This window comes from Cyrtonyx montezumae, unplaced genomic scaffold (genome assembly GCF_038088225.1).
Source record: "Cyrtonyx montezumae isolate F1298 unplaced genomic scaffold, pur_monq_1.0 scaffold_8, whole genome shotgun sequence".
NCBI lineage: Eukaryota > Metazoa > Chordata > Aves > Galliformes > Odontophoridae > Cyrtonyx > Cyrtonyx montezumae.
This window is the reverse complement of record NW_027072089.1, coordinates 3129082-3146783: the sequence shown is the minus strand read 5'-3', so window position 1 is coordinate 3146783 and position 17702 is coordinate 3129082. Positions and strand designations below refer to the sequence as shown.

At 45.0% G+C, this 17702-nt stretch overlaps 1 protein-coding gene across 4 annotated transcripts in view; it reads right to left on the bottom strand.

Moving 5' to 3' along the window:
- Positions 1-4027: 4027 nt before the first annotated feature.
- The window catches only part of SLC45A4 (solute carrier family 45 member 4), a 57246-nt gene continuing 43571 nt past the window's right edge, over positions 4028-17702 (bottom strand). For 3 of the 4 annotated variants that reach the window (XM_065753638.1, XM_065753639.1, XM_065753637.1), the window contains 6 exons: positions 15531-15719; positions 13324-13503; positions 9806-10881; positions 9608-9707; positions 8382-8593; positions 5618-7718 (listed from right to left, as the gene is read on the bottom strand). In XM_065753638.1, the coding sequence (XP_065609710.1) occupies positions 7356-7718; positions 8382-8593; positions 9608-9707; positions 9806-10881; positions 13324-13503; positions 15531-15719 (2120 nt within the window). In that variant the 3' untranslated portion in view covers positions 5618-7355. Of the gene's footprint in view, positions 5408-5617; positions 7719-8381; positions 8594-9607; positions 9708-9805; positions 10882-13323; positions 13504-15530; positions 15720-17702 lie in introns of those variants that run through there. The other variant, XM_065753640.1, reaches the window with a different exon arrangement.

The window sequence follows — 17702 nt, the reverse complement described above, 5'->3', positions numbered from 1 at the left end:
GCTTGATTAGCAGCAGTACAAACAGGACTGATCTGGGGCACAGTGCCATGTTGTTTTGCCTCTCCTCACGTGATGAGAAACCTCAGGTATGTGTTTACTTACTGTTTCTGCTTTGCTCCAGTGTTACAGGCATGAAAGTGAACCTGCAGGAGTAGGGGCCTGGGGTTTAGCTCCGTTTTCAGTCTGCTCATTCTTTTCCTTCTCGTGGGGAGGCACAGGGGGAGGAATTCTCAGACCCCAGGTAATCTTCAGAGCTGCTCTCTCTATGCTGCCTACAAAGGGACAAGCAAGTTAAGCTGGCAGCAGGCAACGCGCAATCCTGCTGATGGATGCTGCCTCCTCATTTGTGTGTTCTGTCCATCTCTCTTGCCAGCCTGCAGTATGCTGTTAGAGGTCAGAACACCTAGTTGTGTTCATGACAATAACCCTGTACTGGCACTCAGCAAGGACTCCTGCAGATGGTGACCTTATAAATGCTAGTTCTTCAGTGCTTGGATTTAGACAAAATTTGCTGAGCCTTTCAAATCAAAGGCCAATTCTCAGGGCTCAAAACAGGCTGCCCAATAGTGGAAAGTTTTATGTTCCACTGGGCATTGTCTTCTCAAAATGATATATAATTATAAACAGTGTATTGATAAACCAGAAAACGTTGCTTCATTCTGCCAACCTGAATTACAGAAAGTATTTTGGTTTTCACTTGTCTGGAGAGGTTTTGACTCTTCCTTGGCTGTCTCCACTCTCAACACCAAGTAACTGTCATCCTAAGTGGGGATAAAGACCTTCCAAGCCTCAGGAAGCCACTTCTGGAACAGACGCAGCATCTGAGCTCTCTTGCCCTACTGCTGAGCTGCCGTTGGGACTGCTCAGCTGTAACGTGAAGCCCCCAAATCTCCCTGTGCTGCCATTCCTTCCTCTTCTGCTTCTTCCAAGTACTGCCTTCTGCAGTTCAGGTTAATTTTTGACTCCCTTCTGCTGTTGATCTTTCAGGCCGAGGGATGGCAGTGTTTGCTTCTAGAAATAACCTGCATGAACCGCGGAGACAGGAGCTGCTGTTGCATGCTGGCTTCGATGTCCCCCTTGGGCTGTGCAGTGAGGTAGGAAACTTCTTTTTCCTTTAAGCCTGCAGTCATGGGGCTGTTCTAGGGCTGTTGTAGGGATGGGCTTCTTTCCTCATCAGCACTAAATGACCTTTGCCTTTTGCTCTTAGATCAAGGGGAGAAAAGCAGAAACCCACCTTAGCACTGCTGCTGTGACTGGACTCGGCTCTGTCACTCTTTCTGTGTTGTTTCAGCCACAGTGTTCCCATGGTTGCCTATAGAGCCTACTTTCCTTCCCAGCACTGCTCCAGGATGCAGCACACATGCTGACTGCCCCTTGCTGTATGCCTCTGGTGCAGTTCTTGTCTGTGATTGGGTCACATTCCACTTAGTGGCTGAGGACAAGGTAGATGATGCTGCATGTATGCTGAAGGATTGCCCACCTGGCTTTCCCCACTGCCCATCACCCTTGGCAATTTTTGGAGTGTCAGCTCTGTCACTAAGTGCCTCCACCCAAGCTCCCTACAAACAACACAGGAATGCAAACCACAAACTCTTACCGAAATGTTTATTAAGGTCAAACTTCAGAACAACAGATTGGAACACAATGTCTTGTGGAGTAGAACATCTCTAAATTGATTTTTGTTTTCTATGCATAAATGAAAAAAATCGAGGTTATACAAAAAGAACAGAAAGTGCAGAACACAGTAAAACAGTTCTCATGCAACAACTTTTTTTTTTAACCTTCAAACAGAAAATAAGCTCAACAGTGTAGAAATAAAAAACATACATACATTATGCCGTCTACGCACTCAAACATTCATCTGTGACATTGCTTTTCTTTGTCCCTTTTTCCTCATAAAACTTAACGTTATGTGTTTAACACATGCTTATAAACATTGCTAAACTCAGCAAGAGCTATTATAGTGCCCCAACTTAATAAGTTGATAAAAAAGTAGTTGTCGTATGGCCAGTTCACAAAGGAACTAAATATTCTTTTTATTTTTATTCTTTTTTCTGCTATGAGATGCCTATATGCAGCTTTCTATTAATAATGAGGCATTTAAAAGAAGCTGGTCATTTGGCTACCAAAAGGGCTTAGTGGTCACGTTACATCCGAAGAGAAAACAGTAATTCAGAGCTGCCAATTTGTTAATAGTTTGGTCTTGCAGGTTTGGGGGCTGTTCTCTACAACTTGGCTACCACGGAGTAGTGAACAGGTGCAGGCTGAGGGGATGACTTGCTCACGGAAGGCTTTGTTTCCAGAGCAATACCCACGACTCCAAAATTTAAGGACAGGGTGAGGAGCAGTAAGGCTGAAGGACAGGGAGAAGGCGGCAAACACAGAGCATCCCCTGGAAAAACCAACTGGAATCACATAAACTGAGTATGTGAACAAGCAGAGCCTGCTGCTTGGGCAGAATGTGAGTGCCACGTTACAGAAGGGCAGCTGAGCCTTTAAATATTATCTAATTTCTGAACTGCCCAGGCTGTGAGCCTCTAAAGCCAAAGGGCAGCTGGTAGCCAAGCTCCCGCAGCTTGCCTTTGGGAGCTGCTTTTTCTGGATGCAACGTGAGAGACAGAAACCTCTGGGCAGCACTGTGTCTTACAATGACCATTTTCAACGCACTTCACGAATGTTCAGCTTTGTCGTTTAAGAATAACAGCTAGAGGACTCTCTGTTACCATAAAGTTTCTGCAAAGAAAAAATAAAATTTGGTATTTCTTCTACACAGTTATTCATAACATTTCTGTGCAACATTTGGTGTTCATTACATTTATTTGGCCTATTAAAAGGAAGCAAGAACAAAACAGCTGCAAATAAAACCAACTTCTCTTTCACAACAGATACTTCAGATGCCGAAGCTGCTACATGTGCTTGGAATATCATGCAGGAGTTTACTTATTGAAATAGGATACATATTTATAGCTGAGCTCGTCTCGCATCAGACAAGGATGGGGGAAAACCTGGAAGAACTCAGTTGAAAACACTGTCGAGTACAGTGACAAAGAGCACACGACCACCAACGGTATTTTGGCCAGAACAGTGTGTATATGGAGCTATATACACACAGACACATGCACACACACCTAAAAAACTCTCATTGACTGAGCTGCAGAACGGCTCGTGAACCAGCTTCTCCTTTAGAGAAAATGATTGGAAAGAAAAGCGACCACCAGAACCACTGACCCCTGCCATGTGCTTCCAGGAAGCCCCCGAGTGCCTGCCTGCCCAGCACAGGGGAATCTTCCCCAGGAATCAACTGCAACTTTCTCCACCTTTATTGGCAAGTTGTTGTTACTCTCAACCCATGTTGTTGTGAGGAGATGCACCAGAGCTGTGAAAATTCTGCCTTCCGTGATGGTGATAAGGGTGATGAAGGCCAAGCTCAGCACGGGGTGGAATAATGCTTTTCTGACAACGGAACTGAGGTTTTACTGAGGTATCTGGCAATAGTCATTACTGGTGCTGTTGTCATTCAAGTGCTCAGGGGATTGGAGGAGATGGGACAGGGATGAGGAAGGCTCAGCCCCGCTCACCGTGGGCTCTGCAGTTGCACTGGTGAAGCTGGGAGGGTAAACGCCAGCTCCCTTTGGAGCAGGGATTATTTATTTCAAACTGCAGGGAAGGGCTCCAAATGAAAGGGGAAAAGGACACACTGTGTTTCAAGGAGCACTAACCTCTGCTGGATTTACTGGCTTCCTCCCTCCTGATGATGAACAACCCATGTCTTTCTAACTGCTTACTGCCAGCGCTAAGCCAGCAACGAGATTCGTATTATGAAAAGGCTGTTTGGGTCACAAATCTCTCTGAAAGTCATCTAACCACCAGGAAGGGAAAAATTCCTAAGAAATTATTGCTTCTGGACTCTGTAATTTCCAGCTCGAGTCCAGTGAGATTCTTGTGATGACCGAACGGTGCACAATCCTCGCTACGCTGCTCTGCTTTCACGTGGAATAGTTCAGGACGTGCAGCTTACCAACAGCACGGTGCTAGGGAAGCACTCAGCAATCTGAGCTCTTTCTGCCTCATGTAAAGGCATTGCATGCCACCCAAGACTGCAGCAAAATGCATGAAAATTGTTTACAGTATAGAGCAAGTCGGAATGAAACCACCAAACCACAAACCTACTGCAGTGAAGGTCCTATGAGATGGAGCACGCAGGGTAAGTTGGACTGTGCAGTCATAGTGGCAAGCAACAAGGGTGCCTGCTATCATCAGGAATTAAATAAAGCCCCTTCAACTCTCACTTCTGCAACAAAGATGTAAAATCGTACAAATTTATACTTTGTGACCAAAAAAAAAACACCCCAAACGAAAAACAAAGGTTCTGTATGGAAAGGTGAGGGGCACATTTAGAAATAAATGAGTGCCCACGTGATGCTGAGAAGGAAAGTTCTCACACTGAAGAGAAAGAGTTCTGTGGACCGATGTCGGAAACGATCCTGGGGAAGTGAGCGTGGTGCTTTCACAGCCTGGCTGAGGGACAGGAGGAGACGCTTCTGCAGGGGCTGCCTGAAGTTAATTCTTCTGGCAATGCTACAAGTACTTTGGTGTGTTTACAATGGGTAATTATTTCCTCCGATTTTACAGGGCAGTGAAATAGAGCTTCCTGCTACAAAGCAGTGTGCGTATTTATGTGTTACAAACACACTAAACAATCCCGGATAAATATCTGCATTTTAATGCCAGTTCCTAGAAATGAGGCTGGGATAAACTGGACCTGCACTGCCTTTGACTGAAACTCTCTGGGTTTGAAATGTCATTCTCCTTCCTCACTGCTTGCTGTGACACAGAAAGCTAAATACATGCACGCAACTTCGGTCTGCAAGAGGGAGCTTTCAGCATCTCCTCCCTCCCTGCAGTTGGACCTTGGGGAGCTCAACTGTGCTGTGAAGGAAACCTTGGTTTACAAAGGTGCTATGCAGAGCAATGGTGGTTCAAAGCTACATTCACCATCACTGGACCACGTGAGTGGTGGGGACACAGGTAAGGCTGGCAGCGACCAGAAGAGCTCTAAGAAGTGTAGGAGAACCTTGCAAGAAAGAAGGTTCATACCAGGAGTACTTAACAGTGTTCACTTAAACAAAAGCAGAGCCTTCAAGAATTTAAAAATAAAATAGTAAAGCCACTTTAAAATGTCTAACTCAGTATGTATTTTACACGAATGCCAGTTATAGGGTGAAATACAACACACATCTCATATACATATATGAACTATCACCAGAATATATTAAATGTAACTGAGATGATAAAATTCACGGCAGAAGTTCAGTTAAAGCACTTCTCACAACTGCTTTCTTCAGTAAGGTCTCATATTCTTCAGTAGTACTGCTCCCCTGTCAGAACACAGTTCACAGTATGTGTTCTAAATAAAAATAATATTCACCTTAAAGAAAAAAGACTTTTTGGAGACAACGTGGAAAAAAATAAAAAGAAAAGAAGTCCCATGCGATTCCATGTACTTTAGTGCTCGGAATTCCACCAGCCTAAACACAACACTGTCACCCTTGGCAGCAGAGGACATGGCACTGACTGACAGCCTTCAGCTCACAGCACACGTACGCCGCCAGGAATTGGCCAGCGATGCCAGCCGAAACTGCACGTCCACTTCAAATACACCAAAACGTTTCTTAAATACATCCACGATTCAAGTAATTTATTAGAAACTGACTTTCCATTTGGAAATGTGTGTTTTTTCTTTGAGTGACTGTACTGCAGCATGATTTACACGTGCGGTTTAAAGTACTGTAGTATCAGAAGTTTGAGGCAGCAGAAATCTCAGGGTGAGCTGTGACTTGTCTGTGTACAGCACATGGACTGACTGCGGCCCGGAGCTCCACGCCCAAACGAGGAACCAGCATCACCAACGCTCCTTAGAAGACGACAGATGGAAGTTCAGTTTCTGAAGTTGCCTTAAGTGGCTGCTGGGTCTCTGAGCTTTGTCTGCCCGTGGACCGGGGCCCTGCCAGCAATCCGAATAAAACTGTAAATCGGGTTAGCACAGCTCTTCTAAGCTCTTCACAGAAAATGTCTTTGCACTGCAGCTATGTTCTGAATCAAGGAAGGGGGCACGGAGGTTGTGCTGACGAAATTGGTAGTGCAGCTCAGAAGAGCCCCAGCCTACAACTCCTCCAAGACAGGGACTGGAACAGCAACACATGCAAGTGGGTTGGATTTTAAGGCCTAAAACCTGTTTCTGACACAAATCTTTTATACAGCCAGACTATGCCATAAAGTTACGGAGGTAGGCCTTCAGTTCACCTTGTACTGACTCTGTGCCTTTACCCAAGCTGCTGCGTTCCCAGCCTGGAGGTTGAAGGAGCAAAAAAGTGCAAGTAAGCAATGACTTCCCTCCCCCAAATGAGAATTTGCACACCCATCCCACAAAGCTGACCCCAGGGACACTCCCCTGCACGGCAGCTTCATCCAGAGATGATGAATTTGAAATGCCAACGAGAAAACCACAGAGCTCACCAGTACACAAACCTCCCAGCTAAAAATTGTCACAGCGCATTCCAATGACATTCATCAAATTCAGCACTCGTGATAAGAAACCTGTGTGAGTGCTGATCACCTCTCCCAGCTGCTGCTGCTGCCCCCTCCACCTATGGTTCACATCATGCACTCAGCGTCACCTACAAGCAGCAGATTTGGGAGTAGCTGTTGAACAGTACGACTGAAAGGATTCACAGCAGTTTCTCAGAAACTGCAGTAATTGCTTTTTTTTTTTCTCTTGAAAATAAAACAATTCTGTAGTAATTGCACTAACAAAAATACAACGTCTCAAATTAACGTTCAAGAACTGCAGCTGTCAGACCAATAATATGCTTATGAAAAGAACTGATCTTGGTGTCTTAAGCATTTCATTCATCTACTGCACTAGTGAAATGGGAAATGTCCAGACAAATGAACAGCAAGAGACTGTAAGTCAAGATAGCTTCCATTTTCAGTTAGTTCAGAAACAGCCAAAAACTTAATTTTTCTAACTGCTAATTGTATACACTGTGAGTCTCATGCAGATTAATAAAAGTTATTTGAAATCTAAATGCATTGGTAATAGAAAAGTGTTCAGAAATGACATTTCTAAGTTGTAGAGAAAGCAATTAGCATCACAGCTACCTGTTCAAATCTACGTTAAGGACTACAGAACCTCATCTACATTTTTGCATGAAACTGCTCTTTTCTTCTGCAATTTTAGCTACAAGTAGTGAAGATCCTCATCTGTTTTCCTGGAAAAAAAGAAAAAAGAAAAAAAAAAGTTCCTGATCCTGCACCTGCACTCCCTGGAATGTGGGTGAACACCAGTGGTGACCTCACACAGCTGACTCGCACTCCAGCTCCGATGCGGTGGTTCCTTTGCGTGTGAGCTTCAGGACAGTCGGCTTTTCTGCACTCGTGCTGTTGCCCTCGGCTGTCTCTGGAGGACCCAGACCTTTGTGTTCTTCTTTTGGCTCTTCGTTGACTTCGGGATAGATCACCAAGAAGGTAGCTGTCAAAAACCCCAGGAAAGATCCCACCGAAGCCACCATGGGAATGACTCTGACTGTGCCAACCGCGTCCACCACACTACCAAGGGCAGAGGCCACAAGGATCTGGGAGATGTAAACCTGGCAGGACAGAATAGCACAGTCTATGCCAAATCCTCGCTTTGAGTTCCCAGGGCTGTGGTGAATGTACTGGAAAAGACAATAAGTATATATTAGGAGGTAAAAAAAAAAAAAAGAAGAAAACCTCATATCTCAACACTGGGATATTCCCTGAATGTCTCAGCCACGATCAACTTTATGCCATCCTTATGCACCGTGCTACACATGTCCAAAGCAACAGCCTCCTTATCTCACCTTACACTGAAGCAGATATTTACTGGGACACTCCTAGCATGAATTTCACTCTCAGATTAGTTTTTGTAAGAAATATACATGAGACTGTTGGCAAAAAGTACTCCTGAGATGAGCACAGAAACGTGTTAAAATATACAATCCTCATGTGGTTTGCAATCCAAATGTAACAGTGCTAAAATCTGCAAAGCAAAGCTGTCCTCAGTTCCAGCGAAAACGAGGACATTACATCTCCCCACATCCATAGCTGCATTTCCAGTCTCACTTCAAGACCTAAGACTGCCAAGAATCCATCAAATCCTCTTACACCTCAGCACAGGATAAAGCAATTTTGAGAAAACCCTACAGAGAGCTTCATGCCAACTCCATCTGAGTTAAGTAGCAACTCTCAAGGACAAACCTGTGCTACAAACAGGTTTCTGGTTATATTAAAACCCCTCTGTCACTTCGGTCTTCAGAAAAGTGCTTGTTCCTTTGCTTTAATCAAAGTATTTCATGTACCTCTTTAATATCGTGGTATTGTCCCAGAAGTGCGTAGGGGCAGTAGGAGATGCTCATAGAAACTATTCCCATAGTGCTGATCATTATCATGGTGACGTACACGTTGGGGAATATAGCCATCACTGCAGTGCCAAGGGAGAAACCCAGCGTGCCCAGGATGTAGATCACTTTTATACTAAGGTCATAGTTGTCCAAGTATTTCTGTAACAAGGCTGCAAAAATCAAGAACAAAACAAATACCACCTTAAAACCGCTCAAAATTCAAACCCTATGTGGAGCCAGGAGTTGGATCAGTGGTCCCTGTGGGTCCCTTTCCAATCTGGGATATTCTACGATTGATGTGGCAGTGACAGCTTGATATACTGTTTAGGATTTGGATGCTCCCTGTGTATATGGCAATTCTTAGCACCTTAGCTCATCCCTCACTGAGAAAAGGACTTAGTGCCACTTCACAGAAGGCAGCCAGCGAGCTCAGGGATTGGCCTAAAGCCCTGCTACAAGTCTGTGAAAGAACTCAATAACTTGAAACCCAACAACCTGAAACTCAACGTGGCCCATCCACAGGGAATCCATTCACTAACTTTACCTTCTTACTGAACTCCATCAGTGCAGTTGTACTCTGAGTGCAGCTGTTGCCAACTCAAACTTTCTGCTACATTAAACGATCAGGTAACTGAAGTATACAGCCACATCTCAGTCTGTGTTCAGGCAGGAGCTGCCTGAACTTAGATTTGGCATTTCTCAACAAAGAGGCAATCCCCACGATACTGATCTGTGCAGATGTGCCTGCACACGTCCTGCCAAAGGCAGAATTTAAGTCTGTCACGAGTTTTCAATTTCAGAGCCTCCAAGCATAAACTGGAGAGCAAGAAAGAGATTTTCAGAAATACTGAATTTTCACTGTGATGAAAGTCTTTGCTTACGCTTGAATCTTCCAACAAGCAAAATTACAGTTTCTTAATGCTTAATTAGATGCAATTCAACGCCCTCTGATACCGTCTTGTGCTCTATGCCACTTAAGCAATCTTTTCATATTTACCCCTCTACATTTGAAGGGTTTTTTAATTACTGATTCTGAAAGGAATCTCTCTGCTTATGACCACCTGAAATGCTTTTCCAGAATATCCTTCACCCAAACAAGGAGGCAGATGCTAACTGAAGCAAAACTGTTGTGACCTTGCAATCCATTTATGAGGTGCGTTCCACTGCCTTGTGCAGTCTCTTACCCGAACACACAGCAGCAGTAGCAGCATAGATTACCAGTCCCCAGCATCCCATCTGAACTCCAGCATTATAGGCGTGTAACTCAGTGGAGTTAGAAGGCGCCTGCAACAAACACAAATGCAAAGCCACTTTCTTCTCATGAGCACACCCCAGCAATGAATAGCTGGAAGCTGGTTTGATAAAGGTAACTGTCCTCTTACCTTTGGATCACCCTGAAAGATGACCTGGCCCATGAAATCTGTATAGAACACGGCTTCAGCAATGATCGAAAACCAAGTTAAGAGGTGACAAACACACAATCTCAGCAGCTCCTTTGGCATCTTCAGCATTGACAACCACAAGAGCCTGACGGTCGTTTCAGTCTCCCCCTCTTCGCTCTCTGTGTCTCCGCTCGAGTTTGTTGTGCCGCTCTGATTCCTGTGTCTGTACCTCTGCCGCTGCCGCTTCTGCATGTCGTAGATGTCATTCATGCTGCGGGAGGACTTTATCAACACAATGGCATTGGCCCGACGGAAGCGATAGCGGTGAGAGCCTATCTTGCCATAGTATGAGAAGGTGTACGATGGCTGCCGGTAGAACATGTGCCTCCGCCTCCGCATGGAGTTTGAAGTACTAGACTGCTTCATGCCTATGGCGGCGTGTCCATTGAGGAACTCTTTTGGTAGGGAGCCGTTCATATTTGGGACTTTGTCTTCATTTAAGCGATTATCAAGCAACATTTCCTCCTCTTTTTCATCGTCCCTGAGGAAAGCAGACAGGTGGTTGAGTTTGGACTTCATGATCTCTTGGCTGGTGTTGTGGGGAGTGTTTGGATAGGAAGCGTCCTGAAAAATGGAGGGTTCGATGTCGTGAAGGAAAAGCAGCTCTGACTCAATTTCCAGCGTAGCATCAGGCATGTGCAGAACAGAGTCACTCTTGCTTCTTACAATGTTCACCTCAAGGAACTCCATATTGAGATCGTGCTCTGACTGAACCTCGTCGTGGAACATAGAGGCTCCATACGGCTCCTCCTCACTAATTACATTCAGTCGATTCAGGGGGGGCAGACTACCACTGAATTTGACACTAGAAAGTGTGTCTCCTTCCTCATCAATCCTGTCCTGCTGAGGGTTATATTGCTCTTCTTCAATGCTAAAAAGGTGGAGAGCAACAGATACAGAGAAAATAATGGCTGCAAAGAAGAAAAGGACTTGCTCTTGAGACTTGAAAATACCACCCAAGAAGGTCTGTGTCCAGTCCAGTCCTCCTAACATATAACCGATTGCTCCTCCAAGACCTGTGGAAGAGAGAAAGGGATTTTGTCAATAAGCAATAACCTCAGGTCGCCAAAAAAAGCACGTTCCACAGGACAAACGAGCTGCTTATACCAGATAGCCTTAACAAACTTTAAATGAAAGTTTCTTCGATTTTGGTTTCAAAAGTTAAGAAAATGACAGATTAGTTTAATTCTTCAGTAGTACATCTTCTTTGTGACACGCTGACATACTCAGGACCACGTGGGTGGGAGTTACAGGACTAATTTCTGATGTCCTGTGCCCTCAGGGTTTTCATGCATCCATTAAGATACAGAAGAGAAAATAAGATGCTTTTGTGCAAAGCTCTGTTTTCTTTGAGGCCGTACAGCTGCTTCTGCATGAGAGACAGGCATCTGTTCCCTTATTCTCAAAGGACGTGAAGTATGTATGAAGTGTGTATGTTTGGTGAAATATAGGCAGGACTGTGAATACAGAAGATGTCTTCAGACTGATGTCTCTGAATCATAGAATCACCAAGGTTGGAAAAGACCTCCAAGACCATCCAGTCCAACTGTCCACCTACCACCAATATTTCATCTCTGAATCACGTCCTTAGTACAACATCTAAACGTTTCTTGAACACCTCCAGGGATGGTGACTCCACCACCTCCCTGGGCAGCCCATTCCAGCACCTGACCACCCTTCCAGTGAAGAAATTTTTCCTAACATCCAACCTGAATCTCCTGTGACATAACTTGAGACCATTCCCTCTCATCCTACTGCTAGTTACACTTTAGAAGAGACTGATCCCATCTCACCATGACTTCCTTTCAGGGAGTTGTAGAGAGCAACATGGTCACCCCAGAGCCTCCTCTTCTCCAGGCTGAACAATCCCATACTGAACAATCCCAACCAATGAGCACATACGGCTAATGAAAGGTGCAACAGTAACTCAGTGGCCTGTAGGTTACTGTCTTAATTCTCATTTCTAGGTATACAAGGCCCATTAACAAGTATAGTACATGAGTTTAAACCTATTTTCACTTTACAGATGTAGTAAGATAGATTCTCTTTTAGGCTACACAGCTGTTACTCTCTCCTCCGACATGAAGGAATCAAGATTAACAACAGACACCACCTGAATTTGCTCTAGTTTCCCACGACTTGGTTTTGTCAGCATAAACTTCAGGGTAGGGACTATCCCATTTTCACAGAACCACAGGGGTTGGAAGGGACCTCAAGAGAACATTTAATCCAACTCGGCTGCTAAAGCAGGTACCTTACAATAGGTTGCACAGGTAGGGGTCCAGACAGGACCTGAACATCTCCATAGAAGGAGACTCCACAACCTCTCTGTTCAACCTGTTCCAGTGCTCCATCACCCTTACTGTAAAGATGTTCTTACTCCTGTTAAAACAGAATTTCCTGCATACTCATTTTAGGCCATTACTCCTTGTCCTATTGTTACACACCACAGAGAAGAGCCTGGCCCCATCCATTTGCCTCCCATCTCCCTCTGGATATTTATAAACATTTATCAGATCCCCTCTCAATCTTCTTTTCCCCAGGTTGAACAGACCCAGGTTACTTTCCTCATAAGGCAGATGCTCCAGACTGTTTATCAACTCTGTAGCCATCTGCTGGACTCCTCCTAGGAGATCCCTGTCTTTTCTGATCAGGGGAGTCCAGAACCGGACACAGTAGTCTAAATGTGGCCTCCTTAGGGTAGAGGAGAGGGGAAGGATAACCTCCCTTGACGTGCTGGCTATGCTTTTTTTAACGTACCTCAAGAAACCAGTGGCCTTCTTGTCCACAAGGGTACTCTGCTGGCTCGTGGCCAACCTGTTGCCCACAAAGACGCCCAGGTCCTTCTCCTCAGAGCTCCTCTCCAGCAGGTCATCCCCTAACCTGCACTGATGCATGCAGTTACTCCTCCCAAGGTGCAAGATTCTACACTTGCTCTTGTTAAACCTCATTTAGTTCCTCCCTGCCCAGCTCTCCAGCCTGTCCAGGTCCCACTGAAGGGCAGCACAGCCATCTGGTGTGTCAGCCACTCCTCCATCCCTTCACCCGGGCAATGAAGATGCTGAACAAGGCCAGAACCAGCACTGACTCCTGGGGAACACTGCTAGTTACACGCCTCCAAGCAGATTCTGCAATGCTGATAAAAACCCTGAGCTCTGTCAGTCAGCCAGTTCTCAGTTCACCTCACCATCCGCTCCTCTATCACACAGAAAATATAGATGAGTAGACAGTGAGGTGCATTTCCTAACAAGGATGTTGTGGGAGACAGTGTCAAACGCCTTGCTGAATTCAAGGAAGATGACAGCCACTGCTCTCTCCCATCTACCCAGCGATGACATCATACAAGGCTACCAGGCTGCTGAAAAAATGGAAGATAAGCAGTGAGAACTCAACTCAGTCACAAGCTGGTCCTCGGGAAGAGATGACAGCTACCAGCAACACATTGGCTGACTACATACCAGCTGAAAAGGCGTGGATGTTCAGGGCCATATCTTGCTCCTCACTGTCCACCACATCCAACAGGTACGCCCGAATGGGCCCTTCTGTTGCATCAGCACAGAAGTCCAACACCACAACACCAAGCACTGTGAGGACGATACCGATGGGCTGCTTGTCCGGGACATCGCCAATAGCCAGACCTGAGCAGAAACACACGAGCAATCTGAGCACCTGAGTCTAAAATCAAGAACTACCAAGGACAAGGTTAATCTCCTCAAGAAAAAAAGGTGGCCAATGCACCTATGGGAAACATCCCTTTGCAGGATAAAATGACAATTTCGATTCTCTGGCACGACTTTATGGAAGCTCTGGAACAAAAGATTGGGTTTTTGCATTTTTAAAGCTGATGTTTATTTTTCAAAATGCCATTTTGAAAGTCTCTCTTAAAAGCTTTGCTAGCATTAGGTATCAATTCCCATCCCTTCTGTAGTTTCCTCCATATGCTGAAGGCTGTTTTATTGACAAGCCACCACGGAAGAGGAGAGCATCCAAGAGCAAAATGACAAACTTCATCTATTAATTACAAAAACAGGTAAATGCATGGCTGGCAACAAACCTGACACAGTTCCTAGCACATAATGGTTGCAGTGCAACAGGATTAATTGGAATTTAATCTCCTCACCTCTGTCTTTGCTTTTCCTTTGCTTTTCTTAAGTGTTCCTACTTTCTAGACTGCTTTTATATGCAGAACATTTAAGGGTAAAGCAACACAAAGGTATTTATAGCTCACTGCAAAAGGTGTCAGTCAGCTTCTGTTGATGGCACGGGATGAAGCACTTTTTGTCTACAGAGCAGAAAGGCAGCAGTAGTACACTGCTGAATTTTTCATGAAACCAATCACAGACAAAAGTATGAATTAAATGAATCAGAGATTTAATTGTTAGACATGCAAGACTGATAAAAATCATTAGTGTAGCTGATGAAAATGACTGTGGAAAGAGACGAACTGGCTAAGCTACCAAAACCCACCTAAATCTCAACTGCTATGACTCCTGCATATCCAATCCTCATTGTCTCACATCCTCAGAACGCTGGAGAAGTTTCTTTGTGTTCCGCACTGGGCTGAATGTTACAGCTGGAAACACCAACAAGTGTCAGTGCTTTCAATTTGTTGCAAAGCTCAACAGTGCAGCGGAGACAACTACCACTGACTAGATCTATACTTAGCTGTACTCCCGGGACGTGTATAGCATGCACTGACTTTCCTCTCTGAAAAGTGATACTGGCCACCGTTTCTGTTAGACTAACATTGTTCCATCATGCAGCTGCTCTACATTCAAGACTAGGTGGCTGCTAGGAGTTGAATGTCAGCATCAAATCTTCTAGCACGGAACAGGCTGCAAAAGACCACCCAACGTCATCCCAACTCTGCTTTGAAAACTAACGTGCTGAGCTAAGGTAATGTTCCACTCATTTCCTCAACTAGTACACTGCTCTCACAATAGAGCTGTAGCTTTCCCAAAAACAGAGAGCCAAGAGGATATTATTAGGTGCTAAGTTCCTTTCATTCGCATCGTGATGTGAACATTTCCCCAGAGGTACTCGCTGTCACCTCTCTTACATTTACAAAGAGTCTTAGATCGTAGATTAGGCTCTGTAGTAAACCCTGCTCACGGGAAAACTATTTTTACCAGCTTTGATGGGGGCTCAGGAAAAATTATTTTCCCACATCGTTTTTGATAAACAAATATTAACTGTGTTCTGGACTTTTTCAATACCGGGTCTAAGAAAAGCACAAGAAAAAGTGAAAAGATAATTTTTGAAATAATGCTGGAAACAGGATGTGTTGCCAGATATGCATTAAAGGGAAAACGGATCACAACAGGAAACATTTCCCTGTGAACAGGTTGCTATGATTTTCCCATGTCAAGGATCAACGAAATTCGTCTCAGCGACTGCAAACATTATGCTGGAAACCATTGTATGAGTAACACGGTATCAACAGTTACAGCACAATGCTTCACACTGTAACTTCTGAATGAAAGTAGCAAGCGTTTAAAGGGGAGAGAGCTCCAGTGCGGTGCTGCGAAGATGGGTAAAGATTTTAACACGACCCCGAAGCGATTCGGCTGCTCGTTGTAATATTCACTTCTTAAAGAAAAATCGCCGTGCAGATGCGTTACCAGGAGGTGCATGCAGATGAGTCTAGGATTTCCTCTTTGTTTACCTATAACGGAGCCGTTAAGGAAAAGTGCAACTCCAAAGAGGACACCGATGCAGAGGGCGAGGATGAAAGGCCGCCGGCGGCCCCAGCTCAGAGTGCAGCGGTCACTGGCTGATCCTATCAGCGGAGTGAAGATCAAGCCCAGGATTGGGCTGAGGAACCAAGTCAGGCTGTAGTACTGCTCGGGAAGACCTACAACAGAGACAAAAAGGATTTCAAGGTTATGTGGCACACACCAAACTTCATACAGGGAATCTTATTACGCCTTTGAAAACTGTGAACTGATCATTCGTTGACTGGCATTTTGTTCCCAAATGCACGACTCAGTTAAGATTTCTTAGTGATGGGAAAAGCACGGGTCACACATCACACACATTTAATACAACATAATATATTTAAGCTACTGAAATAATCATAAAAAAGAGGGATCTAACAGTGTAATCGCTAATCTACCATAATTACCACAGTCCAAAAAATCACACTTTAGCTGAACTTCAACAGTAGCTGAACATTGCAGCAGCGCTGAACATCTAAGACCACTGCTGTAAAGTTATTAACGATTTAATGGGCTGAGGATGATGGACAGCATTTAACTGGCAAGAAAAGAAGACCCCACAGCGCTGCTTTTCACCTCTCCAGCGTGGCAAGCTGTGGCCTGCAGATGGCAGGCTGGTCCAGAAGAGCTGCACTGCTCCTCTGACGTCTGTCCCCATCTCACTTTATCGGCACAGGCCACGTAGCCCCTCCGACATCCTCTTTAGCACAGCATTACAAACAAAACGATCAGTTGCTAGCAATCGAATGCCAGGACCAAAAACCTCAGTGTCTTCTGCTGCTGAGTGTAGCAGCGTGCAACCTTCACTAGAGAGATCAACCTGCACCTCGTGCTATCGTTGTGCTGAGCCATCCCTCAGCAGGCAGGATTATACCAATCCCTGCCCAGAATAGCCCAGGCTGTAAATTTGGAAGGCTAATCACATGTTATTTAAAGTGTCATCAAATCCTGACCAGTGATGCTGACTTCTCCCATTAGTTAAGTCAAGTTTTCCCAAGGCTGTGGTAATACAGTAATTACGTTACAGGAAAATAAACCATTTTTCTTTGCCCACAAGCTACCAGAACAAAACAAAAACAAAACAATTTCACCATCAGGATTCAAAATCTGGTCTGAGGCCAAGGCCTATATGATTTAACTCAGCTTTGGCCTACTCACAAGCAATGCCTACACGGGCTCAGAGTTAAGGGAAGAGATTTGCATGTTCCAAGCCTGCCTGACATGTGCTTTTGCACCAAACATACCTATGAGCACCCTACCCTGCCCACGGGGAATGGAGAAAGAGTCTGATTTGACTGTCACCCCCACCTGAAGGCAGCTGGAGGCTGCACCTGAGACCAATAGTCCCCCACATGGCAGCCACCAAACAGTTTGCCTTCTTTTGTAGCAGGTTTCAGGTCTCTAAGAGATACAATCTGTGTTGGTATAGGTGGCACCTTGGTCACATCAGGCCAAGTATCACCACAGATCAAGGAAAGGAATCCTTTCCCTCAGGGCTGTTGAGGCTGCAGCTGGAGTGCTGTGTTCAGTTCTGCACCCCCAGTTCAGGGGAGAGATGGATGTAACAGACAGAAAGCAATGGAGGGGCAAGATAATGATGAAGGGACAGGACCACCTCCACTATGAGCCATGGTTCTCAGCACTGCTCCTCCAGATCCTGACCTGCAGTCCCACCACCCAACTTCTTTTAGCTTCTTTTACAAGTGCTATCCTAAGCACAGGTGCAAGTCAGCAATGTAAAGAGGAAACCTCCATCTCCCTGTGATCTCAGCATCCTCAACCTCACTCAGCTCAACAGCCTTCCCAAGTGCACCAGCAGAGGCAGGGTCTGTGTAACTGGTACACTGCTGGCTCCAGGATGCTGCCACTTATGCACATCCACACTGGCACACAGAAGTTGGCTTTCCAAACATAATTAATGATAGCAAAGTACAAGCATTTAGCTCAAGACATGAAAAACTTATTGCAAAGTAGGTTAGGATATATTTAAGGTGGAGGACTTTTTTTTGCAGGACAATGTGTAAACACTCTTCCCATTTCACCTCCACAGGGCTGTCCTGTTCAGCAGCTGTTACGCAGCAGAGGTTTCCATTCAACAATAACAACTCATCGCAGCAAGT